Below are 24,944 nucleotides of genomic sequence, written 5' to 3'. Positions count from 1 at the left end.
CAGCCAATCACAGGCGAGCCCACCCAGCCCAGCTACACCCAGTTCCCCCCTGTAGACCCACGAAGGAGAAAAATCATGTTGATATAATCTCCTGAGATGTTCGGTGTTTGTTTTGAGGCATGATTGCTGTTTTGAGGCATGATTGTAATAGAATCCTGTGTAACACACATATACCTGCTACCCTCATAACAAGCTAGTCCTTCATATTAATAATAGGGAAGGAGCCCTAACTGGTTTGGCTCAGTGCATGGAGCGTCGGCCTGGGGACTGAAGGGTCCCAGGTTCAATTCTGGTCAAGGGCATGCACCTTGGTTGCAGGCACATCCCCAGTAGGAGGTGTGCAGGAGGCAGCGGATGGATGTTTCTCTCTCATCGATGTTTCTAATTCTCTATCCCTCTCCCTTCCTTTCTGTAAAAAATCAATAAAATACATTTAAAAAAATAATAGGGAAGGAGCAAAGAGGAGGCCAGACACAATAAGCAAGGTCATCTGGGCAGCCTCACCAGGAAGCTGCAACTTGACACTCCCCAGGGAGCCAGTCTATTCCCTGGAAATCACTGGGGAAGGGCTCCACAAAGGGAAGAGGGGGCACATGAGCAGTGAAGACGGGGTGACGTAGGGAAGGGGCCTGCCTGTCAGTCTAACCTGTGAACAAAGATCATTGGCTAAAAGGGTGGACCCCAATGCAAGCCCATCAATATTGGGAATGCAGAGTCACCAGACTGAGAATTCTCTCTTTCTCTGATGCTCTTGCTTGCTCTCCTGTTTCTCCTTTGCTAGTGACCCGTGTTAGCACACCCTGCAGCCCCCACACACAATGGGCTGCAGCTGGGAACACAAGCTCCCCCAGCCAGGTGCTGGACAGGACAGGACTGTGCAAATATGGAGCAGGAACTCTGGGAATGGCTGCAATCCTTGTCCTGCTGAAGACAACATGGGACTTTTTCATGGCAGGACGGAGGGAGAGGGGACCTTGGAAACTCGGGGGTTTGGTTCCACAGAAAAAAAGCTCCCCCAGAATCATCCCCCTGTGGGGCCTCAGGAAATGCTTGTTCCCTGGACACCCTGAGCCCCCCTACACCAGCAACAGGTGGAGACACATAGAGCACCCCACTGATCACACACCCAGGACAGAGTAAATGTTATTATCATCATCATCTTTTTAATAACCTGCTTTCAAAGAGGGTCAGTGCACTGTTTTTGTCCTGAGCAGGCATTCTTTCCCCCACCCTCTTCCAGATCAGAGGCTCAGCTGTAATGAAGACCTACCAGGTGCCTTTATTCTGTGGTTTCCAGCTGGGCGTGCCAAGGGTAAGTGGAGGGAGTTGATAAAAGCCAGGGCCCCAGGGCTCCTTAGGAGAGAGGCTGAGAGCCTGTAGGGCGTTCCTCACCCAGAGAAGGAGTGTGATGCTGTGAGGACTCAGGTGGGGGTACGCACTCAGGGCAAGGTAAGGCCTGAACTGGGAAATCTGTGGGAGGGAGAGAACTCGAATCAGTGAGCCTCTCAGCTGCATAGCAAAGGCCTCTTACAGTCTCTCCTGCTTCTCTCTGGGAATGTGAACTAAGAGGTTCCAAAGGACAGGTTGATAGGGAACCCAGGATTGGCTGCCTGCCCCTGGAAAGCCCATAATGGAGAGGCTGGGGCTGGTGGAGGGAAGGTAGTTTCTCCTAGACCCACAGCGTGAGAAGATGGTGGACTCATGCTGCACAGACCATCTTAACAACTGGCCATGGGCAGGGGTTTTAAGGGCGGGGGGGGGGGGGGATGAAGTGGTGGGTGGGGGAACCAGAACAAAGGGAACAAAAGGAGGAGGTTGAGGGTTCTCCTTTGAGGGGACTAGTGGAAGCCAACACGGTCTGTGCAGGTTACTGGTTGAAGGTCAGCAAACCTCCCGGAGCAGGAAGTCTGAAGGATGGAGTCTGCTTCTTTTGAAAATGGTTGCTAGAATTCTGAAGCAAACAGGTGGTTTATGTGCAGCCACATACTAGTGAGAGGTCATCGTTTACAGAACTAATGTTAAAAGAATGGTGGGGCAGGTTGCAAGGTGTGTGTCTTAAAGATGCAGAGGTAATGATGTTCATTACAGAATTATTTGTAATATAGAAAAATCTAGAACTGCATACATGTACAAGAGTTAGAGAATGGATAAACAGCACGCTGTCTGACAGTAGAGGGGTTTCCAATCCATAAGTCTGATGGCCATCTGTACCTCCTCTTTGGAAAAATGTCTATTCAGACTCTTTGCCCATTTAAAAAAATGAATTATTGGGTTTGGTGGTGGTAAGTTGTAAGAGTTCTTTATAAATTTTGGAAATTAATCCTGCATGGGACGTATCATTGGCAAATATCTTCTTCCATTCAGTAGGTTGTCTTTTTGTTTTATTGATGGTTTCCTTTGCTGTGCAAAAACGTTTTAGTTTGACATGATCTCATGTTTATTTTTCTTCTGTTGCCTTTGCCCAAGGAAACGTGTCTAAAAGGACAATACTAAGAGCAATGTCAGAGAATTCACTGCCCATGTTTTCTTCTAGTTTTATAGTTTCGGGCCTCACATTTATATCCTTAATCCATTTTGTGTTCATTCTTGTATAAGGTGTAAGAAAGTGATCCAGTAACGTTCTTTTGCGTGCATCTGTCCAGCGTTCCCAACACCATTTTGAAGAGACTGTCTTTACCCTGTCATATACTCTTGCCTCTTTTGTCACAGATTAATTGACCATACCTGGTATGAGTGAGAGTTCCTTTCTAGGCTTTCTGTTTTGTCCCATTGAACTATGTGTCTGTTTCCATGTCAGTCCCATGCTGTTTTTATTCATGTAGCCTTGTAGTATAGTTTATATCAGGGAGGGTGATACCCCAGCTTTGTTCTTTCTCAAGATTTCTTTGCTTATTCGCGGTCTTTTGTGGTTTCATATAAATTTGTTGTTCTACTTCTGAGAAGAAGGCCATTGGTGTTTTAATAGGGATTGCATTGAATGTGGATATTGCTTTAGGCAAGGACATTTTAACAATATTAATCCTTCCAACCCATGAGCATGTATATCCTATCCTTCCATTTATTTGTATCCTCTTCAGTTTCTGTCTTCAGTGTCTTATAGTTTTCAGACTCTAGGTCTTTCACCTCTTTGGTTAAATTTACTCCTGGGTATTTTATACTTTGTGGGTAAACTTGTAAATGAAGTTTTTAAATTTTCTCCTTCTGATTATTCATTATTACTGTATAGAAATGTAACAGGTTTCTGATTTTCTATCCTGCAACCTTAGTGAATTTATCGATTGGTTCTAATCATTTTTGTTTTTGTTTTGTTTGGTGGAGTCCTCAGGTTTTCTATATATGGCATCACATCCTCTGCAAATAGTGGAGTTCTACTTCTTCCTTTCTGATTTGTATGCTTTTAATTCTTTGTCTTGTCTGACTGCTGTGGCCAGGACTTCCAATACTGTGGGAGCAGGAGTGGTGAGAGTGGGCATCCTTTTCTTATTGCTGACCTTACAGGAAAGGCTTTCAACTTTTCACCATTGAGTCTTATCTTAGCTGTAGGTTTAGGAATCGTGTTTTAATAAAGTTATTTGTTTATAATTATAACAAACTTGGATCCAATCTGGGTATTTAAATTGTCTATATTTTGTTATTACAGATTTTACTATGATGAGCAGAATTAAACATAAGACATTTTGTTAATGCCCGGTTTTCTTTTTCTTTAAGAGTAATTTCTGTAAGTGGAATTTGTGGGTCAAAGAATAAAACATTCTTAAGGCATCTGATATATATCCCCCAGATGTATGCATACCCTTTGAATAATTATCAAGACAGTGTTTATTAAAATATTTAATTTTCTTTTTTGTTTTTATTCTTCACTGGAGAATTTTTTTCCCCCCATTTATTTTTAGGGAGAGTGGAAGACAGAGAGAAAGACAGAGAAACATCAATGTGAGAAAAAGACATCGATTGTTTTGCCTCATGGATTTGCCTGGACCTGGGCCCGGACCAGGGAGGAGACTGCAATCAGGGTATGTGCCCTTGACTGGAATTAAAACTGGGACCCTTCAGTCCATAGGTCAATGCTCTATCCACTGAGCCAAACTGGCTAAGGCAAAATACATTTAATTTTCAAAATTGAGCTATCAACTGTTAAAGTGTATACATATTTCTTTGGGACACCCTGTAAAATATATAACCCAGGTAGTACACTGAGAAATCCTATATAATAAAAGCCTAATATGCTAAGTGTCCAGCCATTCATTCAACCAATCAAAGCATTATATGCTAATGATATGCTAGGGCCACTCAACTGCTCACAATGACATGCACTGACTACCAGGGGGCAGACATTCGACTGGCAGACCAGCCGCTATGACATGCACTGTCCACGAGGGGGCAGATGCTCCGACTGGTAGCTTAGCTTGCTGCTGAGTTCTGGCCAATCAGGACTGAGCAAGAGCGGCTGGACATGCCCTGGAGCCCTTCCAGGGTCCCTCCCCAGCTGGCTAACTTCCTGCATCCCTCCCGGGCTCCGATCATGCACTGGTGGGGACCCTCAGGCTGGCCTGCACCCTCTCACCATCTGGGACACCTCGGCGGATGTCGGAGTGCCAGTTTCAGCCCAATCCCACAGGCCAGGCCAAGGGAACCTACTGGTGCACGAATTCATGCACCAGGCCTCTAGTATGTAAATATATATATATATATATATATATATATATATATATATATCCTATCTAATAAAAGAGAAACATGGTAATTAGCGTACGACCACTACCCTTCCCATTGGCTAATCAGAGTGATATGCAAATTAACTGCCAGCCAAGATGGCGGCCGGCAGCCAGGCAGCTGGAAGCGAACATGAGGCTTGCTTGCTTCAGTGACTGAGGACTCCAACGTTCCCCACCTGCCACTGCCAGCCTCTGAGCTGCAACTCTAAGTAACTATGTTACAAATATAGAAGCTAAACAAAACCCCAGAAACCTGCTTTAGTTGCCGGGCTTCAGCCAGCAGGATTGCAACATTGTTTCAAATACAGAAGGTAAACAAAGGCCAGAAACCTGCTTTCAGCAGCGGAGGCCTAAGAGCTGGAGCCTCAGAGCTAAAGCTGGCCCAAAATAAAAAAAAGAAAAAGAGGAGCAGTTGGGAGCTTCAGTCACCCGCCAGTCTGAAAACAGCCCTCAGCCCCTCACCCAGACTGGCCAGGCACCCCTGTGGGGACCCCCACCCTGAAGGGTGTGTGACCAGCTGCAAACAGCCATCATCCCTTCATCCAGGCTGGCCAGGCACCCCAGTGGGGACCCCCACCCTGATCCAGGACACCCTTCAGGGCAAACCAGCCGGCCCCCACCCATGCACCAGGCCGCTATCCTATATAGTAAAAGGGTAATATGCCTCCCAGCACCGGGATCAGAGTGACGGGGGCAGAGTCCAAACCCCCTGATCGCCCTGCAGCTCTGTGTGTGACAGGGGGCAGGACCACAACCTCCCTATCCTCCCTGCTTTGTTCGTGACAGGGGAAGGCACCCCAACCCCCTGATCAGCCCTGCTCTGTGCCTGATAGGGGGGAGCTCCCCAACCCCCTGATTGCCCTGCAGCTCTGTGTGTGACAGGCTGCGGTGCCCCAACCCCCTGATTGGCCCTGCTCTGTGTGTGACAGGGTGTGGCACCCCAACCCCCCCACCCCCCACCAACCCCGCCACAGGCCCTGCTCTGTGTGTGACGTGGTAGAGCCATAACCTCCCCATCGGCCCTGCCCTGAGTGGGACAGGGTGCGGCGCCCCAACCCCCTGATCCGCCCTGCTCTGTGTGTGACAGGAGACAGTGCTCCAACTCCCCTATCGGCCCTACTCTGTGAGTGGCAGGGGGGACCTCCCCAACCCCCTGATGGGCCCTGCCCTGCTCTCATGACAGGGGGGAGCTCCCCAACCCCCTGATAGGCCCTGCTCTGTGCCTGACAGAGTACGGAGCCCCAACCCCCCTGATGGGCCCTGCTCTGTGAGTGACAGGGGGCAGCGCCGCAACTCCCTGATTGGCCCTGCTCTGTGAGTGACGGGGTGGCGCCGCAACCTGCCCATCGACTCTGCCTTGAGTGTGACAGGGGGCAGTGCCCCAACCCCCCAAACAGCCCTACCCTGAGCGTGACTGAGGGTGGCATCGCAACCTCCCAATCTGCCCTGCTCTGTGCATGACAGGGGCAGCGCCCCAACTCCCAAATCAGCCCTGCTCTGAGCCCGACCAGGGGCTGCATCTAGGGATTGGGCCTGCCCTCTGCCACCCAGGAGCAGGCCTAAGTCAGCAGGTCGTTATCTTCCAAGGGGTCCCAGAATGTGAGAGGGCACAGGCACGCCTGAGGGGCTACTCCTTCCCCCCGAGTGCACAAATTTTTGTGCACCGGGCCTCTAGTATATATATATGTATTCTGCAAAATAGGTCCAGAAATATTTACATTCATATGAAGCAAAGTATAGAATTAACACTGTATATTATATAAATTTTATTTTTATGAGTCTTTTCATTTTAAAGTTGTTTATAACAAGGAATAAAATGCAATAACTATGCCTGAAAATCAGTGGAAATATATTCCTCTCTCTGAGATCTTAAAATTTCAAACATTCAGATAACATAGAAAGTACAGGGAGCAGAGGACTCCAGCTCCTGCTCTGAGGACAGGGGGAGCCCCTGGAGGATGAGGAGAGGCGTGAAGTGAGGGAGGCAGGAGCGTTCGGGCTGTGGTGTGGAGCAGAGAATGAGGGGCCCCAGTGGAATCAGGGCTCAGAGAGGGGGGTCCTGCGTTAATCACAGTGAGATGTTGGAGGCGCGGACAGGCTGTCGAGGAAATGTGAGCAAGTGAAAGCTTGTGAGCCCATTGGACACAGAGCCCAGGACTCCCAGGTGGCCAGGGCCAAGAGACGGACACTTAAGGTTACTTCCTATAGGATAGTTTTCCATGTTGGAGTCAAAGGTGAAGAGACTCCCAAGCTGACATTTCAGAGTAGGCTCTGGGGTCACCAGTGATGGTGGCTGCACCAGGAGTCGGCCCTGGGGAGGCAGAGGTCTCATGTGGATTCTCCATCTTCCTCCAGGTCGTCATTTCTACCAGCTCCTTCTGGTGGCTCTCTGTCTGCACAACAGCCCACAATGGTGAGATCCCTGGCCTTCCATCTGCTCCACCTCCCCGTCTGCCTCGCTTTGGTCCAGCTGCTCACGCCCTGCTCAGGTAGGGACCATCTGCATTTATGTACCTGGAGCAGTTACCTATAGTGCCCAGTCAGAACCTTGGACTCCTTACCACACCTGGGAGGCCCAGCCAGCTGTACACCTCTCAGAACTGAGTCCCTTTCTACATATTTCTAATCTCACCCTCCCTACCTGGGACACCCCCTTACCCTCTGGCCTCCAGCTCCCTCTGATGGAGCACCCCTTTCTGCTCACCAGCTCAGTTTGCTGTGGTTGGACCCCCTGAGCCCATCCTGGCCATGGTGGGTGAAGTAGCTGAGCTGCCCTGTCACCTGTTCCCGAAGATAAGCGCTGAGACCATGGAGCTGATGTGGCTGCGATCCGGCCTCAGGCAGGTGGTATGTGCATATGCAGATGGCAAGGAAGGAACAGAGATAGCAGAGTATCAAGGGAGAACCTCCATTTTAAGAGGAGACATTGCTGAGGGGAAGGCCGTCCTGCGGATTCACAAGGTCAAAGCCTCCGACAGTGGAACCTACCAGTGTTATTTCCAAGATGCAGATTTCTTTGCAAAAGCCCAGGTGGAGCTGAAGGTTGCAGGTGAGCCTGAGGTTGTTCTGAGCTCCTTCTGTGGGGCCTGGGGACACAGGCTCCAAGGCCACCTCACAGACCTCTGCCTACACCCCAGCAGCTGCCTCCCACCTCCACCTCTGCTTCTCTGGGCCCTTGACAGACTCAGGTTTTCCTGCAGGAAGGGCTCCTCCTGAACCATGTGAAGACGCTCCTCCTGCAGCCACTAGGGTCTCAGCAGGGATGTGGGGTCAGGGCAGGAAGACGGAGAAAACCTCCCCTCATGGGGGGCACACAGTCGAATGGGTTCAGCTGTGTTCCAGGCAGTGGACCTGGGCCCCCCAGGTGCTCGCTGCTATGGGTCCGGGGAGGCTGAGCAGCAGGGACATCACCTGTGCTGCCATTTTCTTCAACCAAAGGCCCCAGGATCACACCTGCAGTTGAACAAGTTAAGTTTGGTACTAGTTGCAGTGAGGAGAACACAGTGTGGAAACATGGGGTGTCCCCATGAGGGGGTGTCAGGGAGACTTGGTATAACTTTGGGCTGACAGGGGACTAGGGGAGGGTTTATGGAAGGAGGGCTTTGCTCTGGATCAGATGCTGTCAGTATGGTATGGGGTGTAACTGGTCATTCACACCTAGGACAGGGGATTATTGCTCACTGCTGTGGTCTGGACACTGTTCATGGTTTATTCTGTGTTCAGACCTGATGACTGAGTGGTCTTGATTTGTCCTGACCCATCACAGGGACAAAGCATCCTTGTCTGATGCTGCTGTTCCGTGACATTGTTCACGTCCAACATCATTTCTCTTTCTCGGGCACAGCCCTGCCTTGCACAGGAAGGAAGGAAGGTGGGGGTGGAGGTCCTGGCTTTCTCCCTGCAGGGCCTCCTCAGTCATCTTCAGTCCCTTCCTGAGACCACAGCTTCTCTTAAGAAATCCCTCCCTACAGGACTGGGTTCTTGCAAGTCTTCAAAAGGCTTCCTCCCACCCCCCGACCGACTTGGGTTAAGAGTTTAGGGACTTGCCGAAACCGGTTTGGCTCAGTGGATAGAGTGTCGGCCTGTGGACTGAGGGGTCCCAGGTTCGATTCCGGTCAAGGGCATGTACCTTGGTTGCGGGCACATCCCCAGTGGGGAGTGTGCAGGAGGCAGCTGGTCGATGTTTCTCTCTCATCGATGTTTCTGACTCTCTATCTCTCTCCTTTCCTCTCTGTAAAAACTCAATAAAATATTAAAAAAAAAAAAAAAAAGAGTTTAGGGACTGGTGGTGACAGCTCACTGCTCCTGGCACTGGGTCAGCTCTCTCCCATGTAGTCTTTCCCCTTCCACAACCACAAAATAAAAATGCCCTGAGTCCAAAGACCTGAAAAAGAGGCTGTAAACTCTAGATTAATGATATCAAGAGTTCACCACAGTGACTCTCATACCAGGAACAGCATGGGCTGCAGCAATACAACATGCATATCCTCCCCACCACCTGGCAAAGCCTAAAGCTCACACAGGACAGGCAGGATAGATAGGGGGCTGCGGCTTGACCCGCGAAGATAAGGGGGAATGACTACATGTTAGGGCGGGTGAGGGCCAGTTCCAGGAACGAGCACTGGGCAGGGGGAGGGTCCAGGTGTCTCTGAGGGGATTCCGGAGAAGCAGTCTCTGTTCTGGCCCAGATCTTCCTGGATCGAGCTCGGGGGTCCATGAGGTTCAGGCAGTGGTCACCTCATGGAACAGTGTCCCCTGCATAGCACACGTGGCAACCAGCTCCTTAGTGAGCCTGCCTGCGTGATCTAGTGGAGTGAGCCCCTGTTCCTGATGGGACCCTCACCAACACAGAGGCCTCCCCATGACTCAGGCTCACTCTTCCTTCCCCAGCCCTGGGCTCTGATCTTCACCTTGAAATGAAAGACAATGAAGATGGACGGATTCATGTGAAGTGCACATCTGCAGGCTGGTATCCGCAGCCCCTCGTAGAGTGGAGAGGTGACGAGAGAGAGAGCTTGCCCACCATGGCAGCGCCTGCAAATGTAGATGGAGAGGGTCTGTACGCAGTCACATCGTCTGTGATCCTGAAAGGCGGCTCTGGGAAGGGGGTCTCCTGTGTCATCAGAAACCCCCTGCTCAGCCAGGAGAAGACCGCCAGGGTCTCCATTGCAGGTCAGTGCCCAGCCCAACACTGTGCTCACCTCTGGCCACTGGGAGAAGGAGGCCCAACTGTCTGCTGCTGACCTGGGTCTGTGCAGTGAACATAAGGCTCAGAGCAGGCACCTGGGTGCCCTTTGCCCCTTGAAGTTGTTCTTGTCGCAGACATTTTCTGAGCATCCCTGCTGCCTCCACCTGGGACAGGCGATGGGGAAGGACAAATGGTAATGGTCAGCAAACACATGACAAAGTGGTGAAAATGTGTGCAGACACGTCCTGGAGAAAGGGCTGAGCTCCTCAAAACATGAAACAGCTCGGTACAGAAATGAACGGTTCCCAGAAGGAAATATCTCGGGGAAGGGTGTCCGGTCTCACTGAGCAGGGAGACATTCCCACCTGTGAGATTGGCAGCAAACAAACCATGTAGTTGGAAACACTGATGGCAGGACTGTGGGGAGAGAGACACTCTTAGACCTTTATTGGTATCATTTGGTATATTTTTGTATAAATTGACACACCTTATATTGGGGAAGGGAGGGAGTAGAGCAATCTTAATCCAAACTACTTATTAATTGACCCAAAATCCCAGTTCTCGGAATTTATCTGACAGATCAGCTTGGGTTTGTGTGAAATAACTGATGGACAAAGTTATTTCTTTTTAAAAACTATATTTCTATTGATTTCAAAGAGGAAGGGAGAGGGAGAGAAAGAGAGGAACATCAATGATGTGAGGGAATCCTCGGTTGCCATCTGCACACCCCACACTGGGACCAAACCTACAACCCAAGCTTCTGCCTTTGACCGGAATCAAACCTGGGACCCTTCAGTCCATAGGCAGTGCTCTATCCACTGAGCGAAACCAGCCAGGGCACAAAGTTATTTCATAGAGCATCAGTTATAATAACAATAGTCAGAGACAGTTCAAATGCCATCCATGGGGATTCCTGTGCAGTGGAGGCTGCCCTGTGGGAGGAAACACAGACGTGCTCTCCACGCCGAGAGGGAAAGGTCCCCAGGACCCACGATGCAGTGAGGATTGAGCTACGGAGCAGCTTGCGTAGATGCCGCCTGTGCTGTAAGCGAGAAAAATAAGAAGATGTTTAATATATATATTTAACAGGTTCCAGTCCAGGCATTATTATTATTTCAATGTAATGCAATTTTTTCTTTGTTTTTTTATTGACTAAAGTTTTCCATTTGTCTCCTTTTTCCCCGATTGACTCCCCCCGCCCCAGCCATTTCCACCCCGGCCAAGCCCCCACCGCCCCAGTGTCTGTGTTCATTGGTTATGCTAATATGCATGCATACAAGTCCTTTGGTGGCTCTCTAACCCCCCACCTCCCCTGCCATTTGTCTCCGGATCTATTTTTTTCTTTTTTAAAATTTTTTATTGATTTAGTTATTCCATATGTGTCCATATCACACGTTTCCCCCTATACCCCCACTCATGCCCTCACCCCCCTGTTGTCTGTGTCCATTGGTTAGGTCTATAAGCTTGCATATAAGTCCTTTGGTTGATCGCTCCCCTTTACCCCCACCCTCCCTTACCTTCCCTCTGAGGTTTGACGGTCTGATCGATGCTTCTCTGTCTCTGGATATGTTTTTGTTCATCAGTTTATCTGGATCTATTTTTGTTCATCAAATTATGTTGATCATAATATCCCACATATGCGTGAGATCATGTGATATTTATCTTTCTCTGACTGGCTTATTTCTCTTAGCATCATGCTCTCCAGTTACATCCATGCTGTTGCAAATGGTAGGAGTTCCTTCTTCTTTACAGCAGTGTAGTATCCCATTGTGTAGATGTACCACAGTTGTTTAATCCACTCATCTGCTGAAGGGCACTTAGGCTGTTTCCAGATCTCAGCTATTGTAAAGTGTGCTGCTGTGAACATAGGGGTGCAGATATCCTTTCTGATTGGTGTTTCTGGTTTCTTGGGATATAGTCCTAGAAGTGGAATCACTGGGTCAAAGGAGAGTTCCACTTTTAAGTTTTTCAGGAAACTCCATACTGTCTTCCACAGTGACTGCACCAGTCTGCATTCCCACCAACAGTGCACGAGGGTTCCTTGTTCTCCACATCCTCCCCAGCACTTGTTGTCTGTTGATTTGTTGATGAGAGCCATTCTGAGAGGTGTGAGATGGTATCTCATTGTTTTGATTTGCATCTCTCAGATGATTAGTGACTTTGCGAATGTTTTCATATGTCTCTGGGCCTTCTGTATGTCCTCTTTAAAGAAGTGTCTACTTAGGTCCTTTGCCCATTTTTTGATTGGGTTGTTTATCTTCCTTTTGTTAAGTTGTATGAGTTCTCTGTAAATTTTGGAGATTAAACACTTATCTGAAATAGCATTGGTAAATATGTTCTCCCATGCAGTGGGCTTTCTTGTTTTGTTGATGGTTTCTTTTGCTGTGCAGAAGCTTTTTATTTTGATGTAGCCCCATTTGTTTATTTTCTCCTTAGTCTCCATTTCCTTAGGACAGTGGTTGGCAAACCGAAGCTCACGAGCCACATGAGACTCCTTGGCCCCTTGAGTGTGGCTCTTCCACAAAATACCGCGATGGGGCATGCAGGTACAGTGCGATTGAAACTTCGTGGCCCATGTGCAGAAGTCAGTTTTTGCCCTGGGCGAGTCTATTTTGAAGAAATGGTGTTAGAAGAAGTCGGGGGTGTCCATCAGTCCAGCGGCAGGAGACGTGGTGCAGGCAGCCCGCGGGATACACAGCGTGGGGGGAGGCGCATGCAATTCATGCACGAGTTGAGTGTGGATGGGAGAGTTGGAAGGGGTCGACCTCAGCGAACGTACCTCAATCAGATTGAGGACATTTCTAGCAAAGGCCAGCTGAAGAGTACCCTAATTAAGTTAATAACAATGTACCTACCTATATAGTTTAAGTTTAAAAAATTTGGCCCTCAAAAAAATTTCAATCATTGTACTGTTGATATTTGGCTCTGTTGACGAATGAGTTTGCCGACCACTGCCCTAGGAGCTGTGTTGGTAAAGATATTGCTATGACATATGTTTGCTACTTTGCTGCCCATGTACTCTTGTAGGATTTTTATGGTTTCCTGTCATATGAGTTCTCTCTCTCCTTCATTGACTTAAAGGCACAAAATACAACACAACAAGACACAACACATAGGGCATCAAACACAAATGGATTCAGAATACCAATAACCCCAAATAATTGTGACCACCAAAGAAAAAGGAAATAGGGGAGAGAAAAGAGTGTAAAAAATGATATTGAGAAAAGGAAAAAAGGCAATAGAGAAAAGAAACAAAAGGGGGAAAAAAGAGGAAAAATTATATGTATATTGGGAGAAAACTCCAAAAAACCAACAACCAATCCAAAAAATGCAAACAACAGATACCCAAACAACAGACACCCAGATGACTCTCAAGAGGCAGAGCTTATTTCTCTAGGTCCGTGGTTCTCAACCTTGGCTGCACATTAGAATCACCTGGGAATCTTGTTAAAATCCTGATTTCTGGGCCTCATCTTCTGGAAATTCTGCTTCTTTGTTACTAATGTTGTGGCCCTACCCCATCACAAAGAAACAGAATTTCCAGAGGATGAGGCCCAGAAATCAGGATTTTAACATGATTCCCAGGTGATTCTAATGTGCAGCCAAGGTTGAGAAACACTGCTCTAGGTGATCTCTGACCTTTTTGTCCACGGATTTCCTCTCCAGTTGTGTTTAATTCTCCAATCCCGGGTGGGTGATATTCGATACAGCTCTTCCTTCCATCTGCTCTGTGAGAAGGTGCAGGACCCGTCTGTGTATTCAGCTGCCAGCTTTTCTCCCCCTGGACAAACTTTTTAGGTGCCCGTGGCCGGGGAGGCTGGAGTCCTGGTGTTTGTGGGTTGGCAGCTGAGGCAGCTGGTCCCTGGGCAATGTGGTTGTAGGGTCCCAGGAGGTATCTGAGGTCTCCCGGGTGGAAATGAGGCTGGGCTCCCAATCACAGCCGCTCTCCCCTTCAAGATGGCACAGACTCTGTGGCAGGGCCTGCTGCTCAGGGAGAGGTTTCAGCAGCAGCAGAGGCTGCCGCTGGGGAGCCAGGTCTGCCAGTCCTCACGGTCCCGTGGAACATAGCTGTCCCTCCCTCACACACACAGACACTCCCGCCGTCCACGCCCTCCCTTCCGCTCTCTCACTCACACACTATATTGCAGCCAGCTGTCCTGTCGGTTGCAATCTTGGATCTAGAAGATGTTTATGTTTTTAAAATGAATAAACTCTCGCATGGCACTGACATTGTGTCTGGGACTTTAGAGCATTAACTTCATGCTCTGCCGATGAGGACACTGAGGACAGAAGGGCTAGGTCACTGGTTCAAGGTCACAGAGCTGCTCAGGCAGAGGACCCTGAATATGACCCCAGGACCTCCAGCCCCAAGGTCACCTGAGTCAGCAGGTTAAGCCCCTGATGAGCCGCTGATACACAGGGGAGGGGGTGGAGAGGAGACTCCAGTGACTGTCTGTACATTATTCTCTAACGGTTCCCATGTGAGAACCAGACATGAGGACACTAGTCTGTGTGACGGGAGAGTTCTGGGCACTTTGGGAAGAGCAATGTCGCTTCCCCTCCTGGAGACCCCGCGCCCCTTCGGGCGAGCAGTGAGGCTTTCCCTCCGCAGGCCCCTTCTGTGCGAAGCCCTGGCTGGTGGCCGTGGGGGTGACCCTTCTGGCTCTGTTTGGAACCCTGGTCGGGGCTGTGTTCTTCTGGCGACAGCACAAGAAAATCTGGGCCTTGAGCCAGGAGAAGGAGAGGGAGCGAGCTGAGAAAGAAGCAGCACAGGTGAAGGAGCAGCAGGAGCGAAGCACCAAAGGTGAGGCCTGGCTGCAGGTGGGTGGGTCCCCCGCCCCAGGCCACCCACCCACAGCGCGGGTCCCCCTTCCATCCCCATGACAGCACCTTCTCTTTCTGCTTATTTCCAGAGACGCTTCAGGAGGAGCTCAGTAAGTCTTGATCCCCCACCAAGCAGGTTCTGGGGTCCCTGGTTACCGGCCTCACCGACCCCTCGCTTTTCCCCTGCAGGGTGGACAAAGAAGCAGATCATGCCGGGTGAGTACCTAGTCCTGGACCTGCCTCTGAGACTCTCTGCTGGGACCTGTCCAGCCCCTCCCTCACCCCTGACCGCCCAGGGGAAGGAATGAGGACGCTGATGGGGGAGGTCGGCAGGGTTTCCTCCCTGGAGAAAGGGGTCAGGCTCTCTCCACCAGGCCGCTCCCACCCGGATGTCCAGGGAACCCCAGCAAGGAGAGGGGAGATGGACTCAGGATGTGAGTCCTCCCTCCCTGGCTGCTGTACAGAATCTATAGGCTGCTGAGAAGAAACCAGAAGGAGAGAGAACATTCTCTTCCCAGGAGGAGGGGCTGGTGTCAGCTGTCCCAGATTTATCATAACTGCTGAAAAGTCGTGTCTGACATTTTCTCATTAAGTCACCCAATTGTTTTTGGAAGTAGGCAGGAAATCATGCAGATTGAGTAGATGGGTTCTAGCACACGTATGCATACACATGTGCACAGGGTAAGCCTAGCCAGGTACTGGCGGAAGACAGTCACTTCCTATTCCAGGTGCATGTGATCCAAGACCCAGTGGATGCCTGGCCCACGGATAGCACCACACCCTGTGTATAGTAGGTTTCTCCTTCTCACTTAAAGGAAGGCTTCTCATTGCCACACCCCAATGGCCAGCATCACTGCAATGATGGGTCATTAATAAGTAACATCAGGGGGACTTTCACACCAGCCCTGTGACGCTGAGGCAGATCTGACCACAGAGCCGGCTCCTCAGTGACTGAGTGGCTCATGGGAGGGACACAGGGTGGACATGCTGGGCACAGGGATGGTTCTCAGGTTGGCATGTGAGAGACGGATGGCACAGGTGTCATCATGCTACTCGGAATGATGTGCAATTTAAAACTTATGAAAGGCTTATTCTGGAATTTTCCATTTAATATTTTCCACCTGTGGTGACAGAGGGTCACTGAAACTTCAGAAAGTGAAACAATGGTGAAAGGTGACTGCTGTACAGACACGTACAGGACAGACCTGCAGGTGCAGCTGGGAAAGCCCCACTCGGTGCCTGCAGGTCACTAGGTGCAGGTGACTTTAAAGAGGAGGGGGGAGCAGGGAACTGAACAGGCAGAGGGACAGGGAGGTGGGGTTCAAAGGGTAGAGAGAGGGAAGGACTCAGAAATGACAGTTGAGGTGACCCTGCCTCCTTCCTTTGCAGGTGACAGGTCTCAGGCCTATGCTGGTGAGTGACTCTGCTCTCTGGTTCCTGCACTTGTGTACAAAGCCCTTCAACCCTTTCTGTGCTGGTGAGGAAGCATCAGACCCTCTCAGAGCTCATGTTCTGTGGACGACCACCCTGCCTCTCCGGACACCCAGAGAGGACCTCCCAGCTCCAGCGTCCCCTCACCTGCTGCCACACACACCCACACCTGGGCACAGCCTGGCCCCGTCACCCACAGCCCCACTGTGATGGAGGAAAGCCCAACATTCTGAGAGCTTTTATGCTTCCTCCTCAGAGCTGTGGAGGAAGGAACCTAGATACTGGTGGGAAGGAGAGGGAAGAGGCTCAGTGAGGAGAATGGTGGGGGGAGAACAGAAATGACCTTTCCTTGCCTGTGTCTCCTTCCTTTCAGAGTGGAAGATGGCCCTTTACCAACCTGGTGAGTGAATGACTGTGTGTTCCCTGGGACAACAAGAGAAGGTCCTGGCTCTCTTTTTCTTATCCAGCTCTTGACTGGGGGACATCTGGGTGGGTGGCATGAGGTCCCCACAGTGTGCCCATCTGCTGCCAAGAGAGTCAGGGCTGCTGCCCTGGGCTTCCCCAGGTCTGTGTGGGAAGGAGGAGGCATGAGGGGTGGAGCTGGGGGCTGGGGCTGGAGGTAGAGGGAGGAGGTGACCTGGCCCAGCTGCTGCCCCTCCTGCCTTGAGGCTCCTCAAGATATTCGAGGTCTCTGAGTCCCTTTGGGATAATGGTGGTCATTCCTACTATGTGAGGGTGGAGGTGAGACTAGACGAGGTGATGAGTTTGTGTTGGTCAAAACGCCAAGAGGGAAGCCATGGCCTGTTCATAATGGATGTGTGTCTGATGGTGATGACCACAGTCAGGAGAAGGTTCTTTTTTTTTCTTTTTTAAAAAAATATATTTTATTGATTTTTTACAGAGAAGAAGGGAAAGGGATAGAGAGAAACACTGATTCAGCTGCCTCCTGCACACACCCTACTGGGGATGTGCCCCCAACCAAGGTACATGCCCTTGATCGGAATTGAACCTGGGACCCTTCAGTCCACAGGCCAAGGCTCTATCCACTGAGCCAAACCGGTTAGGGCAGGAGAAGTTTCTTAAGACCTAAAAGTGATGTAGGCAACTCCTTAGATTATAACCGACTGTATTATAGAGTCATTTACTCACAAGGGTGTGGGGTTGGATTGGACAGACTACGTGTCAGTCTGCACAGACTTTTCACCACTCATGGACCTGTTACAGTACTTGTTTAACACACAACTCAGGTACGAATGGTTGACAGGACAGAGGGACAAGGAGTGTGGCAGCACCAGCCGTGCCTCCTGGGGGTCTTGTGGTGGAAGGTTCTTTATAATCGGTACCATCACGTTTGGTGTTGACCTCCTTGTCATGTCGTTCTCGTGTTACTAACAGAACTGTTTATGGCTACATTTTAAGGACCACACATCACCATCACCCTGAAGGCTTTGTTGTGCCTGCTAAGGACAGGGAGGTTGGTCAAAGGTGACAGGATGAAAAGATGAAGGAAATCAGAGACACAGAGATGGAGTTGTGTTGATTCAGCCACATCTACCCAGTGATTACAGAGGGTTTAGGGAAGGACCTACCTCCAGAGGCAGGGGTGGCATTAGGGAAACCACAAGGAAGAGCAGTGCCCCAGGCTCACAGCAGTGGGAGCTGCCACCACCCCAGGCCCAAGGCAGAGGGACGGGGAGCAGTCACTGGAGCCCTGAGGAGGCTGTGGCTCAGGGAGAGGCTGCCTGAGAGGAGGCTGCTCTGTTAGAGCCTCTCCATCACAGGAATTGGGGAAGTCGGGGCTGTGCCTCTTTCCTTCCCTCCAGTCTTCAGCCAGCACTGCCCTTGGCCAAAGCCAGCAGGTGACCAGACGCAAGAGAGCCCAGTGACGTTTCCCAAGGTGGACGATTCCTGGGCAAAGAGGGAGGTGGGGAGTGAGGATCACATAGAGCCCAGCATGGCCCCAGCACAGCGGAGACCTGGTCCCTGTGAGCACACCAGGTGCTTCCTCCATGCTTGGCCTTGGCCTAAATACAGCTCACATTCTGTTTTATTCTACCCTGGAGATGAGTATTTTTATTCGCATTTTACAGATATCACGTTGAGACTTGCCACATTGCAGTGTGTGTGTGTGTGTGTGTGTGTGTGTGTGTGTGTGTGTGTGTAAAGAGACCGTGCAGAAAAGGAAGTCATCCAGCTCAGGAGGGCAGAGCAATGGCTAGAATTGGAGTCCATGTGACTCTGCAGCACAGGTGGGCACAATCCTTCTGGGGAGGAAACAGGAGAAAGATAGAAGGAAGGTGGCCACTTGAGATGGCAGGTTAGGCAGACCCCAGCCCTTCTTACCATCCCCTCCTCACTGACCACCAGGCCCTGTGGTTCATCTTGGCTTTACTGAGAGTCACACTCAGGGCAGCTGGGACCCCAGGCTCTGGGCTCGGGTCTCACCAACCAGACCCAAGCCTTGGAGCCTGAGGCTCTCAGATCCCGAAACCATGGCTGACCCCACACCATTGGAACTTTCTGCAGCGGACGTGATTCTGGATCCGGACACCGCACACCCCTCCCTCATTATTTCTGAGGACCAGAGGAGCCTGAACTATACGGATGCAAGGCAGAGCCTGCCAGACAACCCCAAGAGATTTCTGGATCGTCACTGTGTGCTGGGCCGTGAGAGCTTCACGTCAGGGAGACACTTCTGGGAGGTGGAGGTGGGGGGCAGGAAACAGTGGAATTTAGGGGTGTGTAGAGAGAACGTGGAGAGAAAACATTATGTTATAATGACACCCCAGAGTGGATTCTGGACTATAGCACTGTTGGGTGGGCATGACTTTCACGGTCGATCTGATCCCTGGAGCAAACTCACAATGGTCAACCCTCCTAAAAGAGTGGGGGTTTTCCTGGACTATGAGAGGGGGGAGGTCTCCTTCTATGATGCCATTGATGGATTGCACATCTACACGTTCTCACAGGCTTCCTTCTCTGGGCCACTCTTGCCTCTTTTCAGGCTTTTGTCAGAGGAGCCCACTGCCTTGACCATTTGCCCAGCACAAGAATGAGTGGGGAATTCCCTTGTATCTGGCCCTCTGCCTGGCCTTTCCCTGGAGACCCCAGTGGCCTCAGGCTCAGCTGATGGCAAAGAGGACTTCTAGGAGGAAGTAAGGTCTTTGCTTCCCCCTGCCCAGCCCTGAGCTGAGGGCCTGCTTCACAGCCAAACCTCACAGCAGGAACATACTTACATCAGGAACATACTTACTAAAAACTCACTGAGTGAAGCCCTTTTCTAGTTATCTTTCAAGTTTTCCACATGACAGATGAGGAGATCAGGGTGCAGGAAGTTAATTAACTTTCCAAAGTTCCCTTCCTGCAACCATAGCTCACATTCGCAGATAACTTAGAATGTGGTGGGTGCTGGGCTAAATGCTTCAGGTGAATCTCACTCCCCAATCCTCAGAACACCCCTGTGAGGTGGCCTCATTGAAAGTGTGGAAAGGGAGGCAGGGCCCAGGGAAGTGACATATAATTCAGGCAGAAAGTAGTGCTGCTGGTAGGTGTTTGACCTCTGACCCTCCCTCTACCTCTAGTCTGTTCCTTTGCAGCCAGTTGTTCCTGTTGGGCAGGGTCCTGGGCAGCCTGAGGTTCCCCTCCCAGGGCCCCAGGGAGAAGGTCACTGTAGGTGACTACAAAGGCCACACCCCACCTGGTTCCTCCAAGGGGGACTGTCAGAGCCATGGTCCACTCTCCTTTGGCTGGCTGTCCATGATGACATCGTCCACAGAACGAACTCACAGTGACCACCTCACCCGGGGCTGAGAAGGGACTAGAGGCCAAATTCTTAACCAGCTTGAGACCTGTGATCATGAAGCTGAACCAACCCTCCAGCTTCATCCCTAAAGCTCATGTGTGAGGCATGAATTTGGGGGAAGGGAGCCAGGTGAACTGCAGTGGAAGTTTTATCACATTGTGGCCCCATCTCCAGGTAAGGGACACTCCACGCTGAGCATGCGATGATATTCCCGAAGGTTCCTTTAACTCAGTGGTTCTCAACCTGTAGGTCGCGACCCCTTTGGCGGTGGAACAACCCTTTCACAGGGGTCGTCTAAGACCATCCTGCATATCGGATATTTACATTATGATTCATAACAGTAGCAACATTACAGTTATGAAGTAGCAACAAAAATAATTTTATGGTTGGGTCACAACATGAGGAACTGTATTTAAAGGGCCAAAAGGTTGAGTACCACTGCTTTAACTGGTGGGTCCTGGGGAAAAGCCACTCCACCACCATCACTGTGATTGGTAACCACTGTGTCCCCTCCACCCGGCAGGTGGTTCTCAGGTGACATTTGTTAAATAAATTGGTTAATGGTCTTCACTCTTCAACTGAGCTTCCTCTAGATTTTCACCCCACAGCTTACCCACCACATTTTCACAAAATCCTTATTGTATTAGCTTTGTAAGCTGCTGTAATAAAAACCACAAATTTCATGACCTCATGCAACACAGATTCCTTACTTCACATGTTTGTAGGTGGGAAGCCCAGCGTGGCTCTGGCCAGGCTGACATCCAGGTGTCTGCAGGCTGGGCTCCTTTCTGGAGGGTCCAGGGAACCGTCTGTTTCTTGCTAATTCTGGTTGTTGGCAGAATTGAGTTTCCTGCAGGGGTGGGACCCAGGTTGCATTCCTTGCTGGCTGTCAGGAGAAGCTGGGGACCCTCCAGGCTGGGAGCATCTGGAGTTGTTTTCCCAGGAGGCAGATGTGAGGGAACAATTCAGGTGAAGGGAATGGGGAACTGAGTCCAGTCCTGGAATAATTGTTAGTAGGGCTGTTGCTCGTGTGCTGACTGCAGTGTCGAACTTAGAAGGAAATCATCCGTCTCCAGGGAAAGCATTTAGGCACAGGTGGGGAATGGTATGAAATGTGCCTTGGGAAAGTGATTTTACAAAAAATGTACACAGTGGCCCGATTGGGGTCTGTGGGGCCCAGGAAGGAGCATCGAGTGAGTATGGGGGTGCCGGGCCCACCAGACCATCCACGGGCAGGCGGGAGCCTTTGCTGGCTGTGTGGTCTGCGACAGGGTGCCACCTCCCCATGGAAAGAGAGGGCTTCCTCCTCTTAAGCCTCTTCCCGTCTCACTCCATGGTTTCCGAGAGTCACAAGGTCTCCGTAGCAGCTGCTGGTTGTTCTCTACCCCCAGCCCTTCCCCAGCCCCCAGCTCCGGAGCCCCACCAGCCTAGCTGCGCTAAAGAGATTCCGTGGCTTTGGGAAGAAGGTGGTTACATTCACCTCAACCCCTGCCCACCTCCAACCCCAACCACACACACGTGTACACAGGCCTCCGTCACATAGCAGCGACGCCACAGCCCGCAGGTATGGCAAGGCTGAAGCATAAATTCCATTCCCGGGAGGAAAAGAAAAGGGCCCCGCTCAGCGGTTGAGGGTCAGCCTGTGAACATGGAGGTCGGGGTTCCACCCCTGGTGGGGGGCGTGCAGGGGGCACCCGGTCAGTGATTCCCTCTCCACGTGTCTCTCTCCTTCTCCCTTTCTCTCCAAAATCAATAAACACATCATTTTTTAAAAAGGAAGGAAAAGGAACTAAAAGTCCAGATCATCTCAAAAAGAGATTCGCAATTATGCCCGTTTGCTGCTTATTCTACCCAGCAACCGATGACGAACGGACTCGGGACGCCATTGGTTGGCTGACCCAGGACGGTCCCTGGCAATCTTGGGACTCGGGTCCCAGAGGACACAGGTCCCGGCCCCTGGCCCCCTGGCCCCCGGCCCCCCGGCCCCCCGGCCCCCCGGCCCCCCGGCCCCGGCTCCGTTGGGGGAGGAGGGAGTTTTCCTCCCCGCGTGCGGGACGGTTTGCTCTCGGGCGGGTTACAGAGGGAGAACCGGACCGTCACTGAGCGTCCGCGGAGGAAAGGAGATGCCGCCCTGAAGTCCGACAGGTGGGACCGAGGGCGCTGCGCTCCCGTGGGGGCGGGGCGGGAGGTCACCTGGGGGCGCACAGGCGGAGGGAGTGGGAGGAGGGGAAGGAGAAGGAGGGGGGAGGGGGAGGGGGAGGGGGCGAGGGGGAGGGGAGGGAAGGAGGAGGGGAAAGAGGGGGAAGGAGGAAGGGGAAGGGAAGGAGGAGCGGGGAGCGGGAGGGGAGGAGGAGGGGGAAGGGAGGGGGAGAAGGGGGACAGGGAGGGGGAGAGGGAGGGGAAGGAGAGGGGGAGGGGAGGAGGAGGGGGAAGGGAGGGGGAGAAGGGGGACAGGGAGGGGGAGAGGGAGGGGAAGGAGAGGGGGAGGGGAGGGAGGGGAAAGCTATCCGGTGACTCTGCGGAAGCCGAGCTCTGGCTGAGACGTGAGCCGAGCCGGGCGGAGGGAGATTCCTGGCTCCGGCCATGGAATGTTCTGGGTCCGGCGGTGGGGCGACCCTGACCCCGAGAGGAAGGGGGTGCCAGGACACACGTGGGGGCTCTGAGGGCACCAACACGAGTTACAGGGACGCCTGCAGATCAGGATGGCGGTGCAAGTCTCTGGCGACTCCCCAGGTCTGCGCCCCCGCCTCCCCGCCTCCCCGCCTCCCCGCCTCCCCGGGGTGACTGGTCCTCGGTGCCATGGAGCCGGCGGCTTCCCTGCGCGTCTCCCCGCCGGACCCCCTGCTCTTCTTCCCCCTCCTCGGCCTGTCTGCGCTGGTCTCAGGTGGGTGCCGGTCTCAGGTGGGCACTGGTCTCAGGTGGGCACTGGTCTCAGGTGGGGCTGGTCTCAGGTGGGCACTGGTCTCAGGTGGGTGCCGGTCTCAGGTGGGCACTGGTCTCAGGTGGGTGCCGGTCTCAGGTGGGCACTGGTCTCAGGTGGGCACTGGTCTCAGGTGGGCACTGGTCTCAGGTGGGTGCCGGTCTCAGGTGGGGCTGGTCTCAGGTGGGCACTGGTCTCAGGTGGGGCTGGTCTCAGGTGGGCACTGGTCTCAGGTGGGGCTGGTCTTAGGTGGGCACTGGTCTCAGGTGGGCGCTGGTCTCAGGTGGGGGCTGGTCTCAGGTGGGGGCTGCCACACTTCCCTCTGTGTGTGCTCACACCTTCGTGCACCTATTCGTTGAGTTCACGCCAGCGCCCCCAATTCAAAGGCACATAACCCCCAAGTAACCAAAATTTAATTCAAACTTTATCAGAGAGAAAAGGAGAGAGAGAGAGAGAGAGAGAGAGAGAGAGAGAGAGAGAGAGAGAGGCGCCAATGATGAGAGAGAATCATTGATTGGCTGCCGGGGCCGGAAGACCCTGAGCGATGATGGGCAGATGCTCTAACACAGTTTCTGTGAAAGAGGCTAAGGCACCACTTGGCTATCGCCACCAGGTAGCCCTGTTCGCCTGCCTCCTGGGCTTTTATTGCCCTAACAGCTTGAACTCAGATTAGCCTCTGGGTACAATCAGCAGGGCAGGCATCCTTGAGGAAGCACATGCTTCTACAAGGTCGGGTCTTAAAGACTAAACAGAGATTCTAGGAGAACGCCCCGGGGATCGGACTTGTTTGGAAAAGTCAAGGTAGGGGCTGCCGCCTTCAGCACGGTCCCCTCAGAGCCCTGACCTTTCGGAGAACCCTCCTCACAGACCTTCCAGCCAAGTCCCGTGCTTCCCCACAACTGGCTGCACCGGCTGGGCCTCATTCAAATTGTTGTTGTTAATCCTCACGGGAGGATAATTTTCCATTGATTTTTAAGGAGAGTGAAAGAGAGAGGGAAAGACAGAGAGAAACATCATCCATGTGAGAGAAACTCATTGATTGGTTGCCTCCTGCACCTCCCCAGCCAGGACCCGGCCGGGAAGGAGCCTGCAACCAAGGTACCTGCCCTTGATTGGGATGGAACCCGGGACCCTTCGGGTCAGGCCAGCGCTCTGTGCACTGAGCCACACCGTCCAGGGCTGTGTGTGCATTTCACACTGACAGCAGGTTTCAGTTGGGACTGGCTGGCGGCTACCCTGTTGGACATTCCAGTCCCAACCTCCCCCCAGGCCGGGGCTGGGCTGGGGGACAGGACAGCTCTGCGCACAGGGCCTGCGGGAGCTCCGTGTGGGCCTCTGTGCTCTGTTCACCAAGCACTAGCCGCCTCGGTAGGTACTTACTAGGCGTCCCCAGCTCCAGCCACGGCGACCGGCCCCCAGACCCCTCCGCCCAGGAGTAGCTGCCCCGAGAAGAGCCACTTCCTGTTGTGACCGGGAAACCCCCGGGTGGGCTCGGCTGCCTGTCGCTGTGTCCAGTCACGAAGGCAGGGTTGAGTCCCATAAGGCGTTTGTTTACTGAGAAGGGGCCCACCCAGCAGACAGGGCGTTTACACCCATCAAGTCCTGTCTCCCAGCAGGTGCAGGGACAGGACTATAAAGGGGAAGGGGCTGGGTGCTGTGTGCAGCCCTGGGGGCCTCAGCTGTCAGCTCTTGTCCTCAGTCCCCAGGTGATGAGATGCTGTTGCTGAGATGATGTTTTGGCCCCTGGTGACCCTACTCATGGGTTCTGCTTGCTGGACTCAGAACTGAGTCACCTCCCCAATCACTTCACACAGGGCTTGAAAGGGAAACAAGAAAAATGTAACCCCCTGCTCACATATAAGAAACTTAACCCCTGTTCACATCACCAGATACTTATACTGTTCACATAAGTATCTGTGTTCTAAGATTTAAAATAATAGGATTACTTTTCCGATTAATTCAGCTGCTCTATCTGCCAGATTGTAAGGCCCCTGTCACTTTCCTGCCCTCGATGTCCAATGGCCGGTGCCCTGCCTGAGCCTGTGCCTCTGTCGCGCAGCCCAG

The 24,944-nt window shown here is 52.0% G+C and overlaps 1 protein-coding gene across 1 annotated transcript; it reads left to right on the top strand.

The window, feature by feature from the left end:
* The first annotated feature begins 1,394 nt into the window (after window positions 1-1,394).
* LOC308534494 (butyrophilin subfamily 3 member A2-like) lies at window positions 1,395-20,648 on the top strand. Its single transcript, XM_081113010.1, has 12 exons — window positions 1,395-1,449; window positions 3,894-4,013; window positions 7,071-7,204; window positions 7,423-7,764; window positions 9,606-9,887; window positions 14,516-14,707; window positions 14,817-14,837; window positions 14,917-14,943; window positions 16,117-16,140; window positions 16,532-16,558; window positions 18,685-18,860; window positions 19,759-20,648. The coding sequence occupies exons 2-12, from the start codon at window positions 3,964-3,966 to the stop codon at window positions 19,966-19,968; spliced, it is 1,485 nt and encodes a 494-aa protein (XP_080969136.1). The 5' UTR covers window positions 1,395-1,449; window positions 3,894-3,963; the 3' UTR covers window positions 19,969-20,648.
* The last annotated feature ends 4,296 nt before the right edge of the window (window positions 20,649-24,944 follow it).

Source organism: Myotis nattereri, assembly GCF_964212035.1.
Source record: "Myotis nattereri genome assembly, chromosome: 18".
In the NCBI taxonomy this organism is placed as follows: Eukaryota; Metazoa; Chordata; class Mammalia; order Chiroptera; family Vespertilionidae; genus Myotis; species Myotis nattereri.
This window is presented reverse-complemented; position numbering and strand designations above follow the sequence as displayed.